The 12,486-nt window shown below is 38.9% G+C and overlaps 1 protein-coding gene across 14 annotated transcripts in view; it reads left to right on the top strand.

Moving 5' to 3' along the window:
• Positions 1-25: 25 nt before the first annotated feature.
• SUGCT (succinyl-CoA:glutarate-CoA transferase) overlaps positions 26-12,486 on the top strand; it is a 349,368-nt gene continuing 336,907 nt past the window's right edge. For 13 of the 14 annotated variants that reach the window (XR_014942655.1, XR_014942654.1, XM_085537627.1 and 10 more), the window contains exons 1-5: positions 440-1,527; positions 3,567-3,618; positions 3,705-3,778; positions 9,730-9,815; positions 10,704-10,754. Coding sequence is in view for 12 of the 14 variants with exons in the window: in XM_085537627.1 (XP_085393753.1) it covers positions 1,398-1,527; positions 3,567-3,618; positions 3,705-3,778; positions 9,730-9,815; positions 10,704-10,754 (393 nt within the window). In the remaining 2 variants the exon portion in view is untranslated. Of the gene's footprint in view, positions 378-439; positions 1,528-3,566; positions 3,619-3,704; positions 3,779-9,729; positions 9,816-10,703; positions 10,755-12,486 lie in introns of those variants that run through there. The other variant, XM_085537628.1, reaches the window with a different exon arrangement.

Genomic DNA, 12,486 nt, shown 5'->3' with positions numbered 1-12,486 from the left:
TCCGGACCGGGAAGGCGAAGCGAGGAACTCACGTAAAGATGCGTTGGACGATGCTTTATCGGAAGGGTGACTTCGAACTGCCGGTAACGCTTTGGTAGCTCAGACAGCGAGACCTACGTATGGTCTCCGAGAATCCAGGACCAAGTGCTCTCTTGAAGGAGAATCCCGTTTTGGGCGAGATAACGTTATTTACAGCACTCTTGTTCTCAACTGTGAGTCTAAATCCTGAACAGCTCAGTAAAAAGGGATTACAGCACAGTTGATTTTCCCCTGTGTTATTCCTCAGAATGCAAGATCTTTGTGAAGGAAAACGTCTAAGACTGGGGTATTTGCAGTGCTCTTCTTCAAGCAGTCACAAGTGTTATCCTACCACTGAGGTACGGATGTTAACCTCACAGCTCTTCTTTTGTCCATAAATAAATGCTAAATCGCTGTGTGGGTTTTCATGTAACAAGCTCCTCTTTGTCCCAAGCTAAAAACATTCAGTAGTCAGCTCATGGCAGAATCACTTACAGATTCAGCAAAGTTAACCCTTCCAGTTAACTCATCCATAGGCAGCTGAAGGATCAGCTTATGATGCAACTGACATTGCACCCTCAGCACAGGGAAACCGAGCTAAAGGATCCTCCTCCTGCTAGTGAGATAATTTAATGGCATGCAGTACAACTGCCTAACTCATAAGTATGGTAGATTATTGTGGGGATATTTTAGTTTTATTTAATCTTGGCAGCATCATATGCACCTAGTTGTACACTAAACCAGAAACAAGTGCTTAAGAGCTAGGGTGCCCTAGTAGAGACCAAAAATAAAGTCATCCTGTATAAATCCTGAGCTTTATGTTCCAATTAAGCCACAACTAGAATTACCATTGCAATGTGCATTTCCCTATTTATATAGGCCAACCACCTGTGTCCCACATGGTATGGGAGATAAAACTGGACTTTGTTGCCACTTTTTGGCCCCCTTTTACTAAGAACAGGACCAGAGGGAGCCTGTCTGAACTGCAGCCTGCCTGCATGACAAGCAAGGAACACGACAGCCAGATGCTTCAAGCCATCCATGGGCATCCTGTGAAGCCCAAATCATTCAACAGGGCCATGGCACGCTAGGCTTACACAGCTCCCCTGAATCCTTCAGGAAGATACCTAAGAAAGCAGAGTTACGCAAGACCCAACCGCCCACCCCAGAGAACCACAACGAGACGACAACCCAACGCACCGCCCCAAGTCGGGGCCAATTTAACGCCTCCCTCCCCGAGATCGGGAGGCTGTTGGGAGCCGCGCAGGCGCCGTGCAGGGTAGCGGAGCGCTCTCCTTTTCACGACGTTCGTTGTGTCACTTAGTGGCTGCCGTTCGAGTACCGCTTCGAGTTGTGCTACCCCTTCCCCGCTCACGAGGATGCTGGGCAGCGAGCTGGTGCGGAGGAGCTGCGGCCGCGGGCTGTGGAGGAGCTTGTGTCGTACTGCACTGAGCGCTGCCTCGTCCTCGACTTGCGGAGGGGCGCGGGGTGGCGGTGCTCCTCCGGCAGGTAGCCGCGCCGCGCCCGGCTCAGTCTCTCCCCCTTATCGCGTCTTCTGTCATCGGCCGACCCGCGGTGCGCTACGCGGCTGTGCCGGTGGCGGGTGCGACCTCGCAGCCGGAGCTGGGCTCTGCTCGGCGGCCCTGCCGCGCTGGTACCGGGCGCCGCGGTGCGGGGCTGCCCTGGGTCGCATCGGAGAATGCTACTGGGAACACCTGGGCTTTGATAGTCTTTTAAAAATCATTATTATTTAACCTTTAAGACTTCAAAATTGTAGCTTCAAACAGTTCCCTTCTTTTGTAAAAGAAAAAAAGCTGCATCAGAGTCAGTTTCCATTGGCTTTCACACTTCTCTTTCTTATTAAACAGCAACAAAAAGACCCTGATAACTGCACTGATTGCGTTACTGTTTGAGGGAGCATTGTGTTGTGTTCCCTCAGCAAGTGCACCCCTGGCGTGAGCAAACCGTGGTTGGGACGGGCTTGGTTGTAATGTGCTGCATGTGAGAGGTTAAAATTGGCTGCCCAGTGAAAGCTGGGATCTGATGTCTGAGGAGTGATGCTCACTCATAACCTTACGATAGGCTTGCCCATGGCTACCCCTGCTTTTGCTTTGGGAACAGCCTGGTGGGTTGAACTGTGGGTCCTGATCAGTATTGAGTGTGAATGAATCTGTTTATTCTCCAGCAGAGCTATCTTATAATGGAGCGTGGCTGTCCTGTTTGGGGTCAGTTCAGATGTGGTGGGAATAGTTTGTGTACAAGCAGAATAAAGGTAGAATTGGGAGAATGGGTTTCAATTTCAGTCACAGTTACTGAAATAATTAAAAGGGAAAAATATAAGAGAAAATGGAAACAGTATAGTATCATAGTCTCGTGCGGGTTGGAAGGGACCTTAGAGATCATCGAGTCCAACCCCCGGGATTCGAGCCTCTGTGTAGCAGAGCGGCACTTCTACCACTTGTGCCACAGGGGGGGATTCGAACCCAGGGACTCCAGTGTTGCAAGGCAGCATTCCTACCACTTGCGCCACCGGGGCACACTAGTGGGCACACATAATAATCTGGTCCCTCTTTGTTAACTCCTAAACTGACAGTAAGGTCACAGTGAAGGAAATGCACACTGTTCCTCAATAAGCATATGCTCGTTTGTTTGCATAAGTATAGCCAACTGGATACATGTGAAGTTGCATGGAGGATCTGTAATGTTTACCTGGCACTGGCACAGGTATTTTTTCAGGAGCTGGAGCTCTAACTTAGTTGTGCGATGTTGAAGAGAAGTGGCAGTTTGAATTTTCCTATAGGGTTTGAAATATGCGATATACATGGGTCTTCCTAGATCAGCCGATTTTCAACATTCTGCCTGATCTGCATATTGCATCAGAAAACCAAACACTGTGAAGCTCAGACCCCTCTGGACTGGAATGATGGCTGTTTCTCAGGCCTGGTCAGGCTGGATGGTGTGGGGAGGGGAAGGAGAAAGGGATGGTGATTTTATCTCGGTTATCTTGCATGCATAGTTGCTATCAAAAATGGAAAGGCAGAACAAGTGTAGTTTTGGTTCACACACTCTGCCTTCAGTTCCATAATCTGTATTTGAAACGTAGAGTCTTTTTGGTATGGTACATGTGCATGGGTCAGACCACTTGGCTGCTGTGGATTCTGTACTTAAAGTTGGTCTGTTATCTGTTAATTTTAGTTTGTAGTTCTGACGTTTGCTGCGCTTTTATCAGATCTTTCATCAGGTTCGTCTTTGAAAGCTGTACGTGTGTTAGTGGTAGGTATGTATTAAATACCTTCAAGTATTCAAGAGTTCTGTAGAATTCTGAGGTGCTTGGAATAGGTTTTGCAATATTAACCATAAGATTTTGGGATTTTGAGGGGCTTTATTGATATAATATAATCCTCTACATACAGTTTTATTATTTATTATTTATTTATCCCTATTCAGGTAGAGAGGATGATGAGAGTTAAAATCAATCAGAAACATCTTGCAAAAAATAAAAAAATAAAATAATCAAGAGTAACTTACAGTTTTCTGTTTCTTGTCAGGTGCTAGTAATGTAAAGCCACTGGATGGTGTGAAAATTCTTGATTTAACCAGGTTTGTGTTTTGTTTATGATTTGGAACACTGTCTGGGTGCAAATACCGTATGGAAAAAGCTAAGAAAATCTTTCTAAATTTTACAGAGTGCTTGCAGGGCCCTTTGCCACAATGAATTTAGGAGATCTAGGGGCTGAAGTTATCAAAGTGGAAAGACCAGGTAAGGTTCTCCTTTGTTTTACATGTGGGCTTTTTTGCAAATGATTGTTTGTGTATTTGTTTTTGTATTAGGAATTGTCATATTTTATGATTTTCCTCATATTCTTAACAGCAGTTTACATTCTGATAATGTTATGGAATGTTTACTATGGATTGGGAACATACGGTTGTCTAAATATTTTCAAAGGTGACCGATAGTAAGTTTATTTGGTGACTGTATGTTTTTGGTGGTGCCATGAGTATGGTATTAGGCTAAGAGATACAACATTTTGTAGCAGATTGTATTGTTGTTGTGTGAAGAAACAGTTATCAAATCTCTGGAATCTGTTGACACAATTACTCTGTTAATAGCGTGGTAGTTATTACTAAGTGTGCTTGCATGTCTATGGTCTCTTTGGTTGAAGTTTAATACTCCAGTATGTGTGTTTTGTACAGGAACAAATATACATTTAGGAAAGATAAGATTGAAGCTGTAAGGGCAGGTCATTTGTTTTTCTGGATACTAATGTACAAAACAGTACTGGATCATCACTACTAGCATGCCTTATTCCATCACTAAAATTAAATTGATTTCTTTTCAATGGTCTGCACTTTGCTCAGGTTTTAAATAGTTATGGGAATGCTTAGGTGTTTCTTGACTTGTGGTGAGAGGGTAAAAACAGTTATAAGTGTAGTATGGCCTCCAAAATTTGACAAATAGACAGAATTAGAAGTTTCCAGGTTTTTTTGGTTTTTTTTTTTCTTTTTTTTTTCTTTATGGTACCATGATTGTGGTTTTGTTTTCTGTTTCTTTCTTTCCTTTTTTTCTTTTTTTCTTTTTTCCTTTTTTCCTTTTTTTCTTTTTTTCTTTTTTTCTTTTTTTCTTTTTTTCTTTTTTTCTTTTTTTCTTTTTTTCTTTTTTTCTTTTTTTCTTTTTTTCTCTTTTTCTCTTTTTCTCTTTTTCTCTTTTTCTCTTTTTCTCTTTTTCTCTTTTTCTCTTTTTCTCTTTTTCTCTTTTTCTCTTTTTCTCTTTTTCTCTTTTTCATTTTCTTATTTTCTTATTTTCTTTTTTTCTTTTTTTATGTTGGTGACTTCATTATATTAGGAGATTTCAGTTAAAATTTCTGCTTTGTTCTTCCTAACAGGATAAAAAGGAGTGATATAGCAGTTTATACTTAAAAACAAACAAACAGAAAAACACCCCAAAACGAATCATGAGGGTAGGAGGCTCAGTTAGTATTACCTTATGTCATGCTGGCTGGGATTATTTCACGTCTGCAGTTATTTAGTAGCTATTGAGATGTTACCAGAAATGATACAATGACTGATACTTAGTGACATTTCATCCTTGATACCAGTCATGTCCAACCTGTGGCCCAGTGCTGCTCACTGTGCAGCCCAGCCTGTGCCCTGCACTATCATGGCAGCAGCTCTTCCCTGCTAACTCATCTGACCCTGTTCCAGGTGTGCAACTGTAACTCAGCAATGACCAAACATCAGTGCGCTGTTAGCTCTATTTGGGGTGAAAACAGGACAGTGCAGTACTAGTTCACATTATGGCAAACAATTTCACAAATTTTGGTACATCATCTGAAGACAGTCCTGTGAATAGCAGAAAATATGCAGCTGTGCTTTCCATTCTGATAAAGGAATCTGAGAATAGGTTTCAAGGCTGCCTGAAAATTATCTATTTATTGATATGTTTGTGACTCTATTTTCAGCTAACATAAATACATTATTTGCACATTTTTGAGTGAAATATTAGAGTTGCAGTCAGACATTCAACTCAAAAATCTAATTGGCTGTCTTTAACAGACTTGTGTAAGCCCTGTCTCACCAAAGAGAAATATCCTTTACTTCACAGTTATCTTATTCATGTCATTGTCTTTTGGCATTACGTACATTTGGGAACAACTGTTTTCAAGGGTGAAGTACAGGAAGAGTAAAATTTCATCAAAAATCTCTTTTTCTTTCAGAATTACCCGGGTTGGAAGGGACCTCAAGGATCATGTAGTTCCAACCCCCCTGCCTAGCAGGGCCACCAAACATACACTCTTTAAGAGCTCACTGAGATTCACAGCCACTGCTTTCAAACCAGGATGATATATTAGATTTGCAAAAACAAGCTCAAATATCCCATTGGTTTTATGGTTTTGTTGCTCCCCTTTTTTATATTTTAATAACAAATATTAAAAATTAAAATATTTTGTTGCCTATATGCATTAACTATATTGTAAACTTTTTGGAGGGTGTTCTAGAAGTAATGCCTACTATTTTATTATGTTGGCCCTTGTTGTAAAAAGTGGGTGTTAGTGGTATGGCAATATGGCTGAAGCTTCCTGGCAATATTCTGTTACATTTTGTTGCTGTGTGACAGATGGCAGCAGTGGGGCAGTTAGACCAAATGGTATCTGAGATGGGAGTGCAGATGAAGCAAAGGTGTGCCACTGAACAGACAGAGGACTTCTAGAGAGATTCCTTGAAGGGGTGCATAGATGGTTAAGGAGCCTGGAGCAGAATGGTTAAGATGGAGCAGATGGTTAAAGAGCCTGGAGCAGATGGTTAAGGAGCCTTTATGCAGAAAGGCTGAGACACCAGGTCTGTTCAGCTTGAAGAAGACTGACTGGGAATCTCATCACTGTCTATAAATTTGTAATGGTCAGGAATTAAGTGTTTAGGGTCAGGATCTTTTCAGTTGTGTCGAGCAAGATAACAAGGTGCCAAAGGTACAAACTGGAACACAGGAAATTCCATCTGAACATGAGAGAAAAACTTCTGTACTTTGAGGGTGCAAATGACTTAGAACAGGCTGCCCAGAGAGGCTGCGCAACCTCCTTCTCTGGGGATGGTCAAAACCCACCTGGATGCTTTTCTATGCAACCAGCTGCAGGGACCTTGCCTTAGCAGGGGTGTTGGACTGGTTGATCTCCAGAGGTCTCTTCCAACCTTTGTGATTTTTTGGTTCTTGTAAATGTCGCATCCTAGCATTACTGACTGCTGTGTATCTCTGATGGGCAGATAGAGTAGAAGACCAACCATAATGGACAGAGCCATGTGTTTTACAACCTGCCTCAATTAAATAATGTACATTTAAATATGTCAGTGTATGCTAGAAAAATTGTGCCTGAAATTCTGCATAGAGGGAAATATGTGCCTTTGTCATACAGAAAGATGCTGTAGGTATGTTTTGAAATAAGTATGTTGTTTTAGTAAAAGGACTGGAAGCAAAATTACCACAAGAGTTAATCTGGGCAGTTTGCTATGCTATGGTCTTCTCTTTATGGTTCTCTTTTAAGCATTGAGACTAAAAGTTTGTTTTTTAAACTGTGTAGTTTAAAACATGATTTATAGGAGAGAGAAAGTATTTTGAATTTATTTTATTTTTAATTGTGTATTCTGATGGAATCAAACACAAGCAATATGCACCATAAGACATGGATTCCCCTTATAGTGGGGACAGTGGGATAAGATGTTTGTTTTTTTTTTTTTCCACTGGAGAGCTAAGGTTCTGTGACTCAGTTCTCTCTGAGCCCAAACTTCTCAGCTAATTTTAAACAGAAATACATCTTACTACCCAAGATTAGAGTACTGGTAAAAAGACAAGAACTTTAATTTTGGAAACAGCAGCCCTGCTTTTAATTTTCATTTTATTATTACGAGGAAGAAAGATTATGTGAACATTGAAATATGTTGTTTGTTCTGCTTTTGTGTCACTTTACACAGGTATGGTGGGGAATGGCAAGCGTTGTGACTGATAGTATGCCAATTTGCCTTATGCTCTATATCAAAATTTTCCTTTTTAATGTTAATGTTTCTGGACAGTCCCAGATTCTTAGGTTTCTCTGAGAAAATAGTTCTTAATTTTCTCTGGAAGCATGCAAAGTTATTTTCTTCATTAAATGAGTTATATCTTTGAAGTCCCGGATGTGATACTTCTGTATAGATGGAAATAGGAATTTACTGGAAAAAAAGAAACTTCTGAATATGTATGAAAATTTTCCTTGTAGTTCTGAATATCTCTGGTATTAACAAACTGGGAGTTCTGTTTTCAGGTGCAGAAACAGATTTCTGCTGCTTTTTCAGAGTTTGATTGGACTCTGGTAGTTAGCTTCATAAATAGAATTTATTTTAGAGATTATTTTTTTTGTGTTTTAGCTGAACACAATAATTTTCTTTTTCCACTTGGTATATACCCTTTGTATAAAAAGCTGTTTCTGAGATCTGTTGAGGGTTCAGCAGTGCTTAAAAAATAAATTAAAAACCAAATAAATTAAAAAAAAAACATGACAAAAACAACCACCAACCCAACAAGAAGAAATCATTGTCATTCTATTGGAATAGCTACATTCTTTAGTTCTTAGAACCACGCAAGAGCTTCATGGCATTCAGTTCTTTTAGAATTTCTCTCTGTGTTTGGCTTTCAGTTTGTCATTTTGCATTTCGGGCACGTAACTGCCACAGCAACTGTGCATCTTGTTGTGATTTTTCTTCCATATTTATGTTTGCATGCTTAAATTTCTTTATTTTTGTTTTGGTATAGTCTTCACAAGTTCTCTTCAAAGCTAATTAATCACATGTTTGAGGTAATAAGAAGTCTCCTGTGTTTTATTTCAATGGGAAATACTAAGTTTTTTAACATGTACCAAAATATTGAGTATCCATCCAAAGCTTTGTCATAGCAACCACTGGATCATCACTACTCACTCACTGATTTAAATGTGTTCACATCTGTGGCAGGTAAGAAGCGGCATCAATTTTATACCATCAGGTGAGATGGAGAGAGGAATGATTTCAGGCATCTAGGCAGTAGGAATGGAGCAATGTAGCAATGTCGGTGATTAAGTATGAACTGATGATTTTCTGAGGTTTACATTCTAGCTCTTGGAGTGTTTTGATTTGTGATTGCAGGTGGATTGCAAGCTTTCTGCTTGAAGCAAGATAGTTCTTTGAGATACTAAACAATGTAAATAAATATCGATGAATGTAACTTCCATTTGCATAGCTTCTGCTGCAGTTGATCCTAAACTGCTGTGGACTTTAGGTGTTATTCTAGTGTGAAGCATAATGATGTGAGTGTGGTTATACTGTATTGGACCAAAGGACCTTCAGCTTAGTTATGCAGCTCTGTTAGTGTTAGCCTTCTGTGCTGCCTCTCTAAGGAAAGTTTCTGCTCCCTTGAAGTTAACAAGTACATAAACTTTAAGAGAAATATTGTGTATACTTGCTAGCACTTAGGATCGTAATTATATCTTAATTTAAACTCAGCTTCAAATTTTCCCGTTTTAGTTGTACTTTCATTTTAAATGGATTGCTAGTCTTCTTGACATTTAAGGAGTGTTTAAAATTAGAAATTATGCATAAGATTCAATTACATTAGTGTCTGCAGCAGCTTTAATGCCATCTTGCCTTTATGTAAGGCAAGAGAATTTCTGAACAGAAGACAGTAGCAAGTACTTCTTTTTGGAGATGTTCTGCAGCACATGGCTTAATAATTTGTCCTGATATCTTGACCTTGTTTCCGTAGTGTTTCAGGAATGGTTTTTTGACTATGTACTCTCTGAGTAGGAGCATCTGCTAAATTCTTCAAGATTGCCTAAACAAATACTGCTGTACCTCAAGCAGTGCTTTAAGTTGGAAAGGAGTTAAGTACATTGAGGTGTGGCTGTGTGTTTATGCGTATATTTTAAGATGAAAATAGTCACAGAAGGAGCAAAGCAAGCTATATTAAGAAGCTGCATTATAATAATTACAGCAGTAACAAAAGCAGAATTTGTTTTGCTTAATCATGTTCACTCTTAGGTGTTTTCTGAAGTAATGCACTAAAACATGTATACTAAAGTGGTTGTTTTTCCATTGCCTGCTAGTTGAAGTTTAGGAGGCTTAAATATTACCTAGGATGATTAAATTTTGTTTGTTTGTTTGTTGTCTGTGTAATGTTGAATAGCTGCAAAAATGTGGTGATATTTCTTACAGGAACTGGTGATGATACAAGAGCCTGGGGCCCACCTTTTGTTGGAACAGAAAGTGTTTATTTTCTCAGTGTCAATAGAAATAAAAAGGTAAGTGAAGTGCTTTACTGAAGGTTAGTCTGTCAGTCGTAAAAGCAGTTAAAGACATAGCACTTCTCTTACAAATTATTTCCCTTGGCTTTTCGTGGAAAGAGCTTTGTACATTATGTGATTGTTGGCAAAAAAAACTAAAGGAAAACGAACAACAGAACCTTAAGTGAACATGATATAACATTTTTTATTATAAGAATTTAGTTTAAACTCATTTGATTCTAAGCGTACCTAATGGAGCAATAGTTACACTGGCTTTAATTGTATTGTCGATGTGAATACATTTCATGAGATAAATTAAATATTTTGAACAAAAAAGGCTGCGAATTTCTGGTATGTTTCTGAAGCTGAAGCAAATTCCTAATGCAAGAGTGGTCCTGTCATTCTTCAGTTTCTGGTATAAAATTAACCCTGTTGAATTTAAGGGTGATGGTTACTGTTAGTATTTTAAGGAACATTTCATTTTGTGTGGATCAGCTGAGCTGACCTGCCCTTACTGGCAGCTAGAGTTACGGGAAAGCAGGCATCATGCTGTAGTTAGGTTAGCAGAGAGAGCTTGTGAATCTTTGGGGTTAAGATGAAGTTACACAATGTGCCTGAGCTGTCTAGTGGCTTGTTGCCATTGAAGCAAATGTTTCTTGTGTCCCCACGTGTATCTGCAGTAGTAAGTGCTGTACAGACATACAGTGAGCAGGCCACAGTGCAGCTCCCAGTTGCACATCCATCACACTTGCTCTGTTGCTTGTTTGGTTCTTTGAGACTGTTAAGCTTGTTTTACCAACAAAAAATTATTTTTAAAAGTGAAAAACTGACTACTGATTATGTTTAGAAGAGTTCAGTAATCACTAGAAAGGCTTTCTCTTAAGTGACTTTTCTTTTTTTCCCCAGAGTATAGCTATCAATATGAAGAGTTCAAGAGGAGCAAAGTTGATCAGGGAGGTAGGTTTTAATGGAATGCAAATCATGTCAATTTTGTATTGTTTTGTTTCTGTATAAGAAAGAATAAACTCTACATTTCAAGTATTAGGGGTGTGATAATTAAAAATAGGTATGTATGCCATTCACTGTTTAAATTATGGCTGGGACATGGCATTTATTATCTCTACAGATTTGCACTGAGAAAAGTTCACTGTTCAGAATAACTTAAAACAACTTTAGATATAATAAAATCTACTCAAACATAAAACTCTTAAGAGGAAATATTGTGAGCTAAAGGTCTAACAGTCCAATGCTTAGCTGTTGGTGTATTAGATCATTCTGTACAACTTCATCAATCCAGCAAGAAACTTCTGCCATTGAAATCAGAAAGGAGTTTACAGTGGGAGAACTGGGCTCCACTATTTGTGTATTTTTGAGTGCTACAGTATATTCATGGCTTTCATTGCTGTACCAGAAGTGCTGTCCTGTAGGTCAAATGCCATGTTTGTTTAGGATGAGGGTAATGATTTTTCTAATAATGAAGTTTGATTATTCTAGTAATTTTTAAGCTAATAAAAATACCATATTTCACACTTCTTAAAGCTTGTGCTTTCCTATCCTTTTTAAAAATTTTTTTTTTTGAGGAGTGTAGGACCTGCTAACTAGTACAGCAGGGCTAAAGACCATAAGAATAGCAACATATCTAAAACTGTGAGCTGGCTTCTGTTCCTGTTTGCTTCAATATTGTTTCCAGTCACTCTTCTTTTCACAGTAAGTCTGTATATGTCCTGCAATAAGTGGAATTTGTCTTTTAAGATTTATTGCCAGAGATGTTATATGAAATGCAAAGAGGTTAAGTTGTCTTATGCTTTTGAAACTTCTATTTTTACTGTCAGCTCTGTACAGTCTTTGGAGTTTATAAGCCAAAATTTATGGACTCTCCACTACCCTCTCTCTGTGTTCTCTGCAGAACACAATCATTCATTTCTGTTATGAAGCTGTATGTTTATCTTCTAAAGGTTTTGGAAACAGATAGAGCCATTTGGGAAAATACAGATGTATTTTTTGGATAGCCAAATTCTAAATAAGAGTTCTACAAAAATAATTCATTCCAGATAACCAGGGAAAAAAGTTCAGTCACCTTACTTGTCCTTTTGGGTAATAAATGGTGGACGAAAGTAAAACTTGAAGCAAAAGACCATTGGTTCTGTGAATGTGGGCTGGATGTGTTGAACAGAGCTTAGGATAGCTGGTTTTATGAGTGAGGATGAGCTGGAGGAAAGATGGCTGTAGCATTTGCATCTTATGCATGACTGCTACTGTTTGAGTTTAAGAAGTTCCCTTTTCCTTGTCTTGATATTGGTACAGGAAGGTCGCTGCTGGGTTTAGTTTTTAAATGTACAACTAACCTTTTCATGATTTGTGCCATTAAATGGCTGAGTACTTAAGAATGTGCAATACTATAACCTTTGTACTTGAGGCGGGACTGCCTGAATGTAAGTCCTACACAGTTTTTTACCACATAATGGTAGCTTTTGGAAGTGCTCAGTGCAGAGGTCTTTATATTTTATTTTTGGATCTCAAATGGAACTATAATATACTTTCTTATTCTTGGTTTTTGTTTTAAAAAAATATATTATCTATAATAAAAGACTTTGTTGTCACTTGTCTTTTGGTAACATATATAGATATACAGAATTCTGAATGTTGTGCAGCGATGTGTTTGCTATAACAAAAAGTATTGTTTCTGTTT

This window comes from Coturnix japonica, chromosome 2 (genome assembly GCF_054131305.1).
Source record: "Coturnix japonica strain WE chromosome 2, WE-NBRP24, whole genome shotgun sequence".
Taxonomy (NCBI): domain Eukaryota; kingdom Metazoa; phylum Chordata; class Aves; order Galliformes; family Phasianidae; genus Coturnix; species Coturnix japonica.
This window is presented reverse-complemented; position numbering and strand designations above follow the sequence as displayed.